The 13,808-nt window shown below is 48.3% G+C and overlaps 1 protein-coding gene across 9 annotated transcripts in view; it reads right to left on the bottom strand.

Annotated features, from left to right (window-relative positions):
- The window catches only part of ADAM22 (ADAM metallopeptidase domain 22), a 187,295-nt gene that overhangs the window by 106,230 nt on the left and 67,257 nt on the right, over positions 1 to 13,808 (bottom strand). For all 9 annotated transcript variants that reach the window (XM_083189352.1, XM_083189345.1, XM_083189344.1 and 6 more), the window contains exon 4: positions 813 to 879. In XM_083189352.1, coding sequence (XP_083045478.1) covers positions 813 to 879 — 67 coding nt within the window. The remainder of the gene's footprint in view (positions 1 to 812; positions 880 to 13,808) is intronic.

Raw genomic sequence — 13,808 nt, 5'->3', positions numbered from 1 at the left:
GGACCAATCGGCCCTGCATTCGATGTTCTGCGACCATCAAATGATGGGGGAGGTTCCCTGAGATGGAGGAGGTGTATTCATGAGAAATACATGTGCCGTCCGTTCGGACAGCTTCTTACCGCGTGGATGGAGGCGTGATCCTCTCACAAACGTGATCCTCTCACAAACTAAACATGGCCATACCCCTGGCAAAGATAAATGTTGTGCTTACAAAGAGCTAAGCCACGCCTACCCTTCCACTACCTTGTAAGAATGATGAAATGCCACATGCACCAATGGCTGTCGCAATGGAGAGAAGTAATGACCAGATCATACCTCTGATTTCCGATCTGGGAGACTGGTTGGGAGTGACCATATAAATTGGAAAGTTGGAAGAACAGATGCTTTAAAACTGCACGGAGTAAAAAAAAACTGCAACTTCACTGTGCAAGAGAAGTTGTGCAGAGCCATATAATCAGCAATATCTTCGCAAACATGGCTGCCTGAGCCCTATCTTCAAAGAAATTGCAGGACAGAGGCATAAGGGGATGGAAGGAAAAGCAGGGGGTAATGGGTGCAAAGTGGGCCCCACTTGTCACAGGGGCCCATGTGAATTGCACAACCTGCACCCAATATAGATATGTCACTAGGTGGGAGCCAATGTGGTATTTATGGGAATGTAGTATTTAATAAGCATAGTGTTTATGTATTTGCAATGGGTTTTCGTGTTTCCTTTGTAAATCTGTACACCACAAAGAAAACGGAATAAAAATATTTTACTCAGTACATTAATAAGTATTATACAAATATAAGAATCTGAAAATGTAACTTACTTTGATTTCAACTGTGCTTCCTTCTTTAGTAATGTGTCTTTCCACATAGCTTGAAGACAGGAGATCACTGTAACAATTAATAAAGTTAATTACTACTACATCGCAATTACAACTCTGGAAGTCATAAATCACAATTTTTATGAATGCAACACATTGTTGTCTACCCTCCAGCAGGATGTAGGAGGCTCCAGTTCCAGTTATAAATCTCCTGTTTCCCTGAAATGTACTTCAGATCTCAAGAGTTTGTTTTTCAGATTCTGCCAGGGGTACCACTAAAGAGTTTCTTTACAAAGTGATTGATTTGCTGTAATGACTTTGATTATTATGCCACCTTGTGGAACCCTTGTCAGGAGAGACAGCACCACATGTTCACAGCGTCTACTTATCTATTCTGTACTGGTGTGCACTCATTCATAGCGTGCTGCTGCTGCAGCTAGTGTGCTGTGGTTTAGGATTAGAACGTTTGTTAGTAATCTTTCTTTCTAGTAATTTGTTTAATTAGAGTATCTGGTGTCTGTAATGATTTGGTTAATGTTATAATGGTACGGAAAACATTATATCCAATAAATATAGGTAGTGCTTAAAAGATGTAGACAGCCAGTGTTCACAAAAATAAATAAATAATAATAATACATTTAATACACCGAAAACATAGTTATAGCTTAGGATGAATTCATACAAGGTCAAATTGCATTTGGAATTTATTGCATAGGAATCACATTAATTATGTATATTGTGCTGAGTGAGAGGAAAATAAATATCACAGCAAATATTTGCAAACAAGTAACCTCATATTGCAGGCAGCAATGTAAGAATCAATACTTGCAAGATATCCAAAAATATATTGTTACTAATGTTTTTTTTAGCAACAAGCATAGACACACCCATATGTGGTGGAGATGCTGTCAGTCAAAAGATTGGCACTAGCATTGATATGTGGAGGATCCCGACAGGGGCACCGTAAGTGCCCTAACTCTCTCCCCCTAACCCCCTAACCATCCCTGCTTGCAGCCTAACCCTCTCCGCTAGTGCCTAACTGTAATTCCCCACCCTCAGCCTAAGCCTAACCATAACCTTTACCCCCATTGCTTAAACCTAAGTTACTCATGATGCAATGTGCTCCTTTGCACCTTCCACTGATGCTGCGATGACTCCTCTGGACCTCAAAATTCAGTTTGCATTTTGCCCAGACACACCAGCAGCGGTCATCTGCCATCTCTACAGCCAGGGATCCACAGCCAAAATAATTGCAAGCCACCTTGCTTAAGGACTGTCTGGACCTCAAAATATGGGAAAGAGCGTATCTGGACTGAGACCATATATTGCTAGGACATTAGCTGTTCATTTATGTGGGTACAAACAAACCAGACCTGAAGTCACTGTTTTGCACTAGTATATAGTTGTGCACCTATGAATATGTGCTAATTTACTCTTTTAACACTGACCCTATGTGGCACAGTGCCCCTTAAACCTTCTGAGGGTCAGGAAGAAGCGGTAATGGCCATGGTCACCAGAAAACTTGGCATGTCTGCCCTGTTTTCTGCCCATCCTGTTAAATGAAGATAGTTCTGAGCATTGTAAAATAACACTAGTTTCATACCCAACAGTTTATTCTGCTCTGACCACTGTAAATAAAAAAGATAAAAATATACCTTGGGCAGTACGGATGGTGTAATGTTTAGCATTACTGCCTCACAGCACTAAGGTCATGGGTTCAATACCCACCATGGTCCTAACTGTGCAGAGTTTGTATATCCTCCCCGTGCTTGCGTGGGTTTACTGGTAGGTTAATTGGCTCCCAAAAAAAATTAATCCTAGAATGTCTGTGTGTGCAAATGCATGTGGTAGGGAATATAGAGTCTAAGCTCCACTGGGGCAGGGACTGATGTGAACGTTCAAATTTTCTCCGGGAAGCGCTGCAGAATATGTGTGATATATCATGAATTTGATATCCCATGATTATCAGTCTGTAAAATAATCCATTCCTGATGCTCAATATACTTATTAATAATTTATAGCATGCAGTAAGCCCTCTGCCCGACCATTAACAGTAGTGCACAGGTTATGCTCTCTTTGTTTTTAAAGCTGTTTTTTTTTAGTCCCATCAACGTAAGGGTACGTCAGTCCCTTTAGAAAAAACAGGGCTCACGGTGCATATTCAAGGTGTAAAGAATGACTTACAGATGGAGCCGGCCTCTTTCTTAAAGGGGCTGGCGATTCTATCACCAGGGGCACGTGTGCACGAGACGCTTGCGCACGCCCCTTGGCTACAGTGCTTTCACTGCCTGCCTCACCGCCTCCCCCGGTGCCCCTCACCACCCCCGGCGCCGTCCGGAAACTGGGACATTTTTTGTAACCAGAGTTTCACACTTGTGAGCGGTTCGCTCGAGGAGGGGCGGTAAGGGGGGGCGGGCAGGGGGGGAACAAGCAGCATTTTCTCAGATGTTTTATGGGGCGTATGGGCGTTCCCCAGCTAATGCAGGCATGGTGATTGCTGCTCGGGGCGGGCGGGTAACGTCACATGACATCAGCACCCACCTCAAATTCGGACTACAGCGGCAATCTGAAAAGTAAGTATTGACTGGCTGGAAAAATCATTCGATGGTGAGCGACCATCGAACGAGTTCTCCTTGCGACTGCATGCAAAGGGATGTCTTACCGTACATATCCCCTCACATGTTACCGAAGGGATTTGCAAGGCGGTCTGGGCATTCGGCCGGGTAGAGTTTACCTGGTCGCTACGCTGCAAACATACGCAGCCTAGTGATCAGCTCTGAATCAGGCCCTTAGCACACCTTTTCTGCCATTATTGTAACTTGCAATGTGGTAGAATAATTGTTTGGTGTTTTCTTTGTTCCAATATGATCACATGGCGCAAAAAGTAGAGAAAAGGACCAATCAGGTAGAAAGCAGGAAGGGGTTGGGGGTCACAGGTGAACACTGGGAAGACCCCACCTACTCTTGGCCATACCATTGCTGATCACAGCTCTATTTGTCCATGGGAAAAAAATACAATGTTAACGTGTTCCAAGTTTTTTTCTGCATCATAAATGAATCCAAGGCTCACGATGAAGCTCTTGCATTTTTTATAACCAGGTAATGCAGAAAGGATATGAGCAAAGGAGGTTGCAGAGGACGAGCACAGTGATTAAAATGACATGAGAGAATCTATGCTATAAATTTAAATAAAGATCCAGATCTTCAAATTATACAAAGGGACGTTTCAGCAAACTTGTAATAGCATCTTTACCGTTACCAGCTTACAGTAAGTGCTGGGAGCTGCTGTTTCTACAGCAATATACTGATGGGGGTTATTCTAGTCCATTCTTTCTGACAAAATCCTTCTTAGATGGACAAAACCATGTGCACTGCGGGTGGGGCAGATGTAACTTGTGCAGAGAGAATTAGATTTGGGTGGGGTTTTTCTTCAAAGTGAGATCTATATTGAAGTGTAAAATCATGCAGTCAGTATTTTCCCTGCACAGAAACAAAATAACTCACCCAAATCTAATTCTCTCTGCACATGTTACATCTGCCCCCCTGCAGTGCACATGGTTTTGTCCATCTAAGAAGGATTTTGTCAGAAAGAATGAACTAGAATAAACCCCATAGACATTGGAAGAGTGACCACGTTACCAAGGAAAATGTCTTCGCTAAAACAAAAACAATACATTCAATGCGGTCGGCGAGGGGGTTAAATGGCGGGGATCGCCGAAAACAAGCAACCATCGCCATTTAACTCCTGCGTGGGCCGCTCACCCTATTCTATATTCCAGGGGGAACCCTCACTGTCAGAGGAAAGTGAGGATTCCCCCAAACAGCGAGGCTCACGGTTAATGGAGGGGGCCAGCTGCATTTAGCCGCGAGCCTAGCTGTTTGAGCGGCCGCACATGCTGTTTCCACCGTCGCTGCAATAACCTAGCAATAGGGAAATGGCATGTGCAGGGGGCCAGTTAAAAACTGACCCTGCGAGCTGAGACAGCAAGCAGTCAGCACTGCTCGCTCGCACCGCTCACAAAAATCATTGAATACACCCCTGTGTCTGTGGCAGTATAAGCAGTGAAGGTTGGCAATTCACTAGGATCTAGGGACTGAATTCAACACTAAATTCCTAGGGGCAGTCCAGAAATTCAATGCACTGTAGTGGTGTGGCCTTGTAGGGGAACGGATGTAACCTTCTAAGGGAATGGGTGTGTCCTTCAGGGGAATAGGTGTGGTCTCCAGTGACAGAACCTGTAAGTGGTGGGAACAGATGAAAAATATACTTTGGGCCCGCCTCCCCTGACCCACCCCAAGTTCATAATATGCTACATGCCACTGGGTCACAGGGAGAGGCAGGGAGAAGCAGTGGGTGGCAGTGGGACACAGTGACAGGTAAAGGTAACATGGAGAAGCATTGGGTGACATGGAGAGGGTGAAAGGAGTACAATCACACAGTCCTGCGCAAAGTCCTCTGATGTGTGGAGAAAAGAGAGATGTACTTTGATACTGGCGGGTGTTGAAAGAAGAGTGTGCTACTGCACAGACTCTACTCACCCTGTCCTCCAGGGAGGCTTCATGACCTAACCCAAGATGGCCACCAAATCCCATATAATGTGCAAATTTATTTTTTATATCTCTACATGTGTAGTAACAAACTTAGCTCCTATGAGAGCACCCTGCATGCGGCGCGATCATGCCCGATTTGGGCTTATTCCCATGTTAAATGCCCCCCCCCCCCCCCCCAGACCTGATTTTTAATTGTATACCCACCCTGATGGGTAATGAGTATGTTAAATGCCCCCGCATTGTTGACGCCACCCCACTATCAACTCCAACCCGAAGCGTGGCGAGCGCAGCAGAATATATGTGCAGTAATGCGCGTCCCCTCGCTGCGCTCGCCACACTATATAAAATCAGCTCCACACCGACGTGGATAGTGGGGGTATGAAAAGGTCGGAGGACGCGTACCGCCGCCCCTCGCGGGCATGCTGCGCTCGCCACGCTTCGGGTTGGCGTTGATAGTGGGGTGCCGTTAACAATGGGGGGGCATTTAACATACTCATTACCCACCAGGGTGGGTATACAATAAAAAAACAGGTCTGGGGGGGGGGGCATTTAACATAGGAATCAGGCATCTGGGTGCCTGTACAATCAAAAATCGGGTCCAATCGCATCGCATGATTTTTGGTTGTAAAATGCCCTACGAGTAAAAAGATTGGGCGCCCAGATAATACACAAGTACCCAAGAAAAGTTATTTGAAATTGCATGTAGACACGGCGATCATTGTGCTTTATACCCTCAGGGCCGGTGCAAGGCACCGGAGCGCCCCAGGCGAGTCGGGGTGGGGGCGCCCCGGTGCCGGGGGTACCTGTCCTGCGGTGCTGTGTATTTAAAGCTGGCGGCGGCAGAGAGGGGTCCCTGCAGTCAACGAGCCCTATCCGCCGGGCTATGCGGAAGCGCTTCTGTTGTGAAAACACTGGCCGCACGGCGCACGCTGATTGGCTGAATCTCAGCCAATCAGCATGCGGACAGTGTTTTCACAACAGAAGCGCTTCCGCATAGCCCGGCGGATAGGGCTCGTTGACTGCAGGGACCCCTCTCTGCCGCCGCCAGCTTTAAATACACAGCGCCGCAGGACAGGTACCCCCGCGGCACAGGGGTCAAAATGCCGCCCTCCAGTGGCCGGCGCCCTAGGCAAATGCCTAGATTTGCCTAGTGGTGGCGCCGGCCCTGTATACCCTACAGTATGCTGGGAAATGGCACTGATGATCCCATTGGATAGTATATATCTGTGATTTCTATAACCGTTACACAATGGGGGTAAGGTGCAATCAGGGAGATTGTTAGAATCTTCAGGGAGCCGGGGAGATTGCTTCTATTTCAGGGAGTCTCCCTAAAAATAAGGGAGAGTTGGCAATGATGCCATTAGACATCCCGGGCACAATCCCCCCCGCCCTTTCTACTCTTTATATTTAAATTATTTTACTACTTTAAGTATGTGCCAGCCTGTGGGTAACTGCAATTTTTTTCTCTTAAAATTCCAATGTGGTCACATTAAGGCCCTTATTCAGATCTGATCACAGTACAAATTTGTTCTCAAAATGGGTGAAAGCATGTGCACTGCAGGTGGGGCAGATGTAACATGTGCAGAGAGAGTTACATTTGGGTGGGGTGTGTTGCAGTGTAAAAATAATGCAGTATTTACCCTGCACAGAAACAAAATAACTCACACAAATCTAAAGATGTGTACACACTACAATCTACAATCTGCGTGAGATCCAGATAAGATTACAATTTAGACTATCTGCATACAATATATACAATCCCTTATATATTTGGCTACATCTGTCACTCAAAGTGTGTGAGTGTGTGTATAACAGGAGGGACACATTGCTCTGTTTCTGGACTTCTCCCTTAATTAATGATTGCCAGCACCTGTGTTGAAGCACCTTTCTAATCATTTAATAACATGTGTGAAACAGGTGATGGCAATCATACATTATGAGGGAAGTCCAGAAACAGAGCAATGTGTCCCTCCTGAAGAGGGTCATGTTGGGAGGTATGTGACTGACTCACATGACAGAGAACCAGCCCAGTGAGCCCACAGTGCCAGACATCCTCTTCCTCCCCATGTTGCCCAGCAAAGACACTGCACCAGGTGATCGCCCCCCGCCGCCCCACCCACGATTCGCGCCACCCCCCCGCGATTCACGGCACACCCCCCCCCCCCCGCACACGGTTCGCTGCAAACCCCCCCTCGCAATTCACGGCACCCCCGCGACCCCCCCCCCCTCCCGCGATTTGCAGCAAACACACCCCCCCCCCCCCCCATGGCTATGGTCGACAATGAAAAAGGTTGACATGAGATTTTGAGATTTATTTTTCATTTTTTTTATGTTCTCATATTCATTCTCATGTGTCGACATGGACACCAATGAAATGCCACACTTATGTCAACATTTACATGTGTTGACCTTTCTGTGTTGATTTTTTCTTGTGGCGATTCGCGACCCCTCCCGCGATTCACGGCACCCCCCCTGCGACCACCCCCTCCCGTGATTCACGGCACCACCCCACTCTGTGACCCCCCTCCCGCGATTCGCCGCCAACCCCCCCCTCCCATGATTCGCGGCAACCCCCGCGACCCACCCCTCCTGCAATTCGCTGCAACCCCCCACGCCCCCCTCCCGCAATTCGCGGCACCCACCCCCCGACCCCCCCCTCCCGCAATTCACGGCACCCACCGCGACCACCCCTCCTGCAATTTGCAACCCCCCTTGCGCGATTCACGCCCCACACCTGTGCTTTGCGGACCCTGCCCCCTCCCGAGATTCACCGACACCTGCGCCCCCCCTCCCGCAATTCTGCCCCCTCCCTCGATTCACGGCACCCCCCGTGCCGTGTTGCCCACATACCCCTATCATGCCTCATAGCCCAGCCTCCTGCTCTCATGCACCCTTACTCCCACCCAGTAGGAGGAGACACTGACTCAGGGCCACCGTCCTGTACTGCCACGCTGGACCCTCACCCACTGGCAGAAACTGCACTGTGTCTCCCACCCTCCTCTTTAGTCCCCCTTATGCCCACACACCCCTATCACTACCCAGCCTCCTGTTTTCCTGTGTTGTGACCTCCGCCAGTGGGGAGCCGCTGACTCAAAAACACCCTACTATACTATTGCACACACACACCCACAAATGTCACTGTACCATCCACACTATCAATGTACATCTTACTCTGTAACTGCTTTTTAATTAAACAAAACAATACACACCGCCTTCCAAATCATATGCTCTCTATTTAACACATTTCACCTATAACTCAAGTTGCAATACAGGCATCTTACATACAATTCTAACCATATTTCTCACAATACAAACGTTCACAAATTAAGGGGGCGCAGCCCCTTACGACGGTGTGAAGAGCGCCCGTAGGGCGCGATGAATCACCTAGTTTAGACTATTTGCATACAATTTAGACTATATAGTGCAGATCTGCACTATATAGTCTATGCAGCCAAGACTTTCTGGCTGCGATACGGGAGCGTGCATCGAGATCGCATCTGGATCGCAAGGGATAAAACCCATACAATCTTCATGAGATCCAGATGAGATTTTGACTATATAGTCAAAATCTCATCTGGATCTCATGCAGATTGTACAAGTGTGTACACAGCATAATGGTGTGTACACACGGTGAGATGTGCCTTGAGATGCGATCCCCGATACGAAGATTTGCATACAAGTCTGACTATATAGTGCAGATCTGCACTATGTAGTCAAGGCAGCCAAGACTTTCTGGCTTGCGATACGTGAATGCGCATCGGGATCGGGTCGGGATCGCAAGGGTTAAAACCCTTGCGATCTGCATCCGATTCCGATCCGATGTTGACTATATCGTCAACATCGGAAGGCAAATTGAACCGTGTGTACACACTATTACTCTCTCTGCACATGTTACATCTGCCCCACCTGCAGTGCACATGGTTTTGCGCATTGTGAGAACAAATTTGTACTGGGATCAGATCTGAATAAGGGCCTAAATATTACTATATATTACTGATGCTATTATTACACTTCTATTTATATCTGTTTTATGCTATAACCTTATTTTGCCGGTATCTTGGTTTATAGATTATGTTGCAGACAGTCCTGTTAATCCAGGGCTGGGCAAATGCGGCCCTCCAGATGTTGATGAACTACACATCCCAGGATGCTTTGCATTAGTTTTGCTATGTGGCCATGCTGAAACTGATGCAAGGCATGCTGGGATGTGTAGTTCATCAACATCTGGAGGGTCACAATTGCCCAGCCCTGTAGTTAATCTATGGCTCCCGGTTCACCCCTCCTATTGCAGAACTGCAGGATATGGACTATTAACTATCAGGTTCATTTTACACCATGGATCCGTCCTCCGGCGTAGCGTCAGCTGCGCTGCTGTAGATCTGGCTGGTACACGCTCCCCCTTGCTGAATTATTCAGAGCTCTCTGAGCTTACCGTACATAGCTCAGCATTTGTGATTTTAACATACTTCTGAATATTGCTTATTCTGAGCCCCAGGGAAACAACAGGAAGCAGAGTAAATCAATTGTAACACATTTATTACATCCTGCACCTACAGGTATACATTACCATGAACATGGGTGTTTTAATATTTAATAACTAACAAGCAGCACCTCGCGATCGGGATGCTCAGCCAGTGGGCAGAACGTTGTCTGGAGTCCCTCCAGCTCTCGCTGCAAATACAGTACAGTTCCATAACTAGACGCCCATGCTGCAGAACTGCAGGGGTTTCCCCACATGTCTGGGATGTGTGGCATTACTAGTGGGGGCAGCTGTGTGGCATTACTAGTGGGGGCAGGTGTGTGGCATTACTAGTGGGGGCAGGTGTGTGGAATCACTAGTGGGGGCAGGTGTGTGGCATTACTAGTGGGGGCAGGTGTGTGGCATTACTAGTGGGGGCAGGTGTGTGGCATTACTAGTGGGGGCAGGTGTGTAGCATTACTAGTGGGGGCAGGTGTGTGGCGTTACTAGTGGGGGCAGGTGTGTAGCATTACTAGTGGGGGCAGGTGTGTGGCGTTACTAGTGGGGGCAGGTGTGTGGCATTACTAGTGGGGGCAGGTGTGTAGCATTACTAGTGGGGGCAGGTGTGTGGCGTTACTAGTGGGGGCAGGTGTGTAGCATTACTAGTGGGGGCAGGTGTGTGGCGTTACTAGTGGGGGCTGGTGTGTGGCGTTACTAGTGGGGGCTGGTGTGTGGCATTACTAGTGGGGGCAGGTGTGTGGAATTACTAGTGGGGGCTGGTGTGTGGTATAGCTAGTGGGGGCAGGTGTGTGGTATAGCTAGTGGGGGCGGGTGTGTGGAATTACTAGTGGGGGCAGGTGTGTGGCATCACTAGTGGGGGCAGGTGTGTGGCATCACTAGTGGGGGCAGGTGTGTGGCATCACTAGTGGGGGCAGGTGTGTGGCATTACTAGTGGGGGCAGGTGTGTGGCATCACTAGTGGGGGCTGGTGTGTGGCGTTACTAGTGGGGGCAGGTGTGTGGCCTTACTAGTGGGGGCTGGTGTGTGGTATAGCTAGTGGGGGCAGGTGTGTGGCATTACTAGTGGGGGCTGGTGTGTGGCATTAACTAGTGGGGGCAGGTGTGTGGCATTACTAGTGGGGGAAGGTGTGTGGCATCACTAGTGGGGGCAGGTGTGTGGCATCACTAGTGGGGGCAGGTGTGTGGCATCACTAGTGGGGGCAGGTGTGTGGTATAGCTAGTGGGGGCAGGTGTGTGGTATAGCTAGTGGGGGCAGGTGTGTGGCGTTACTAGTGGGGCAGGTGTGTGCCTTACTAGTGGGGGCTGGTGTGTGGTATAGCTAGTGGGGGCAGGTGTGTGGCGTTACTAGTGGGGGCTGGTGTGTGGCATTACTAGTGGGGGAAGGTGTCTGGCATTACTAGTGGGGGCTGGTGTGTGGCATAGCTAGTGGGGGCAGGTGTGTGGAATTGCTAGTGGGGGCAGGTGTGTGGAATAACTATGGGGGAGCTGGGGTGTGGAAATATGAGGGATATGGAATAATGTGAATTTTTACTACTTCAGTGTGAAATTTCACTCATTCCGTGTGGCATAATGTGATTTTCGCTCAATCTATGTTGCATAATATGTAAGGGGCAAGTATAAGGGGCCTAGTATTGGGTTGCATGATGTGTAAAAGGGGTATATGGTGTGCTACAATAGAAAGACACACACCCTTCAAGTGACACCCCCTATTTCTGGAGTGCAGCCCTCGGATATCTGCTGGAAGTATAAAGTGGCCCTCCAGCTGAAATCATTGCCCGCCCCTGGCTTAACCCCAGGTGCAAGTTGGAAACTGATGACCATTTTTGATTCGCTGAAGAGGCCAGTAACAGTCCAAGTTTCATTAATATCCATGCTTGCTCGAAGGGGATTGTATTAGTATACCAGTCTATTTGTATTTTAACTAAAAATCCTGGATATCCTTGAAATCTGGTTTGTAAAGGTGCGTACACACTGGCCGATATATTGGATGTTCCAATGAATGGCCGATATATAGATGCACCATTGTGTACGAGCGATATATCTGTGAATAGCGTCATTCATTTAATTTTGTCTGCAACACTGCCGATGCCCAATATATCTAAACATATATTCATGCATCATTCTGTGTGTACGGGCGCAGGGCCAGCGCCACCACTAGGCAGCTCTAGGCATTTGCCTAGGGCGCCGGCCTCTTGAGGGCGGTACTTTGTAGTACAATAGAAGTGGCGGCCGCTGCACCCCTGAGGAGGCAGGTGAGCGTTCCCCTGTCCCCCGTTCCGCCCCCCGCTGCCCCCCCCTCCCCGCAGCGCGTCCAGACCAGGCAAGAGGCAGGAGAAGCTGAGCTGCCCATTGGAAGCAGCCTCTCCCGCCTCTGACCCGGTCTGGACGCGCTGCGGGGAGGAGGGGGTGTAGGGAGAAGCTGGTGTGTGCCGCACCCGCCCCCCCCTGTGGATCACTTCCATTGCTTCTGACCTGGTCTGTCTGTACGTGACGCGCTGCGGGGAGAAGGGTTTAGTGAGAAGCTGGAGAGTGCCGCACCCGCACCCCCATGGATCACTGCAAACACTTCTGACCCAGTCTGGACGCGCTGCGGGGAGGAGGGGGGGAGTGTAGGGAGAAGCTGGAGAGTGCCCCCCCCCTCGGGACCGGGTCAGAGAGGAGGGGGCGGGGGACGGGACGAGCGCCTGGGGCGCTCAAAGAGGTTACACCGGCCCTGTACGGGCGATCCGCCAAACGCCTGTACACCCGCTGTAGAAGCTGCCGGTGATTGACAGCTCAATTGGCAGGTGCATTTAAATGTGCCCGCCCAGTTGTGATGTCAGTCCCAACAGATCGGGCAACATGTACAGAGAACACGCTGCCCAATATGTCCGTAGATATATCTGCAGATCCATTGATCTGCGGATATATATTAGTGTGTACCCAGTTCTAAGGGCACTTTGAGGGCCAAGTCTGGGAAATACTTCTGTAATGCCGTATATCTTCCCGTATTCCAGACACATGTTTTTTTCTCTGAGTGCATGCTACATTGGCAGTTATGTGTAATTACGTCAGCTTCGTATCAGCCCAAATATAGCTGAAATCATGACCCTAATAACTGACTTCTCAAAAATTTATATATTCTACCATACTTATGATGTAATGCTGGCCTCACATCAGACCAACTTTCCTCCAACCATCCAACTAGTTGGTTGGATGGAATAAAAATCTGGTACTGTATAGGAGCAAATGTAATTTGTAATTAAGTCATTTGTTTCCCAAATCTGAAAATGGACAACAACTGTCACTCAGACTGTGGCCCAGATGTACTAATCTTGAAAAGTGATAAAATGGAGAGTAATGAAGCACCAGCCAATCAGCTCCTACCTGCCATGTCACAGGCTGTGTTTGCAAAATTAAAGGTAGGAACTGATTGGCTGGTGGTTAATCACTCTCCATTTTATCACTTTTCAAGCTTAGTACATCCGGCCCAATGTACTGTAGTTTGATCTATTTGATTTAAACAATTTCCCTGAAAGTTTTTGTCCATTCTCCTGAGTTTGTGAGCAAATTGCTTATTGCCATTTGCCCCCATACAGTACCAGATTTTCAGTCCAACCAACCAACTAGTTGGATGGTTGGAGGAAAGTTGGTCTGATGTGTGGCCAGCATTAGACCTTCACTTTTCCCAGTGGCGATCTATGAAAAATAAGACGGGTGGGACAAACGCAGCAGGTATTCTTACAGTTCAAAAAGGGGTGTGGATTATTAGTCGACAGTGTTTAGGTTGAACCACTGTTGTTTGACAGGCAAAAGGTTGACAGCAAATAAAGGTGACATGCATTCGGTCGACAAGGTCAAAAAGCGACACAAGCAAAAGATCGAAACTGGAAAAGGTTGCCGTACGTTTTTTGTGTTTTTTTTGTCTATGTCGGCAGATGTCTACATGGACATTGTATGAGTGTACTGTATCCCCTTGAATGCTTCCGGA

This window comes from Crinia signifera, chromosome 5, assembly GCF_055691185.1.
Source record: "Crinia signifera chromosome 5, ASM5569118v1, whole genome shotgun sequence".
NCBI classification, from domain to species: Eukaryota; Metazoa; Chordata; class Amphibia; order Anura; family Myobatrachidae; genus Crinia; species Crinia signifera.
Note: the sequence above shows the minus strand (reverse complement) of the source record. Positions and strands in the feature narration are given on the sequence as shown.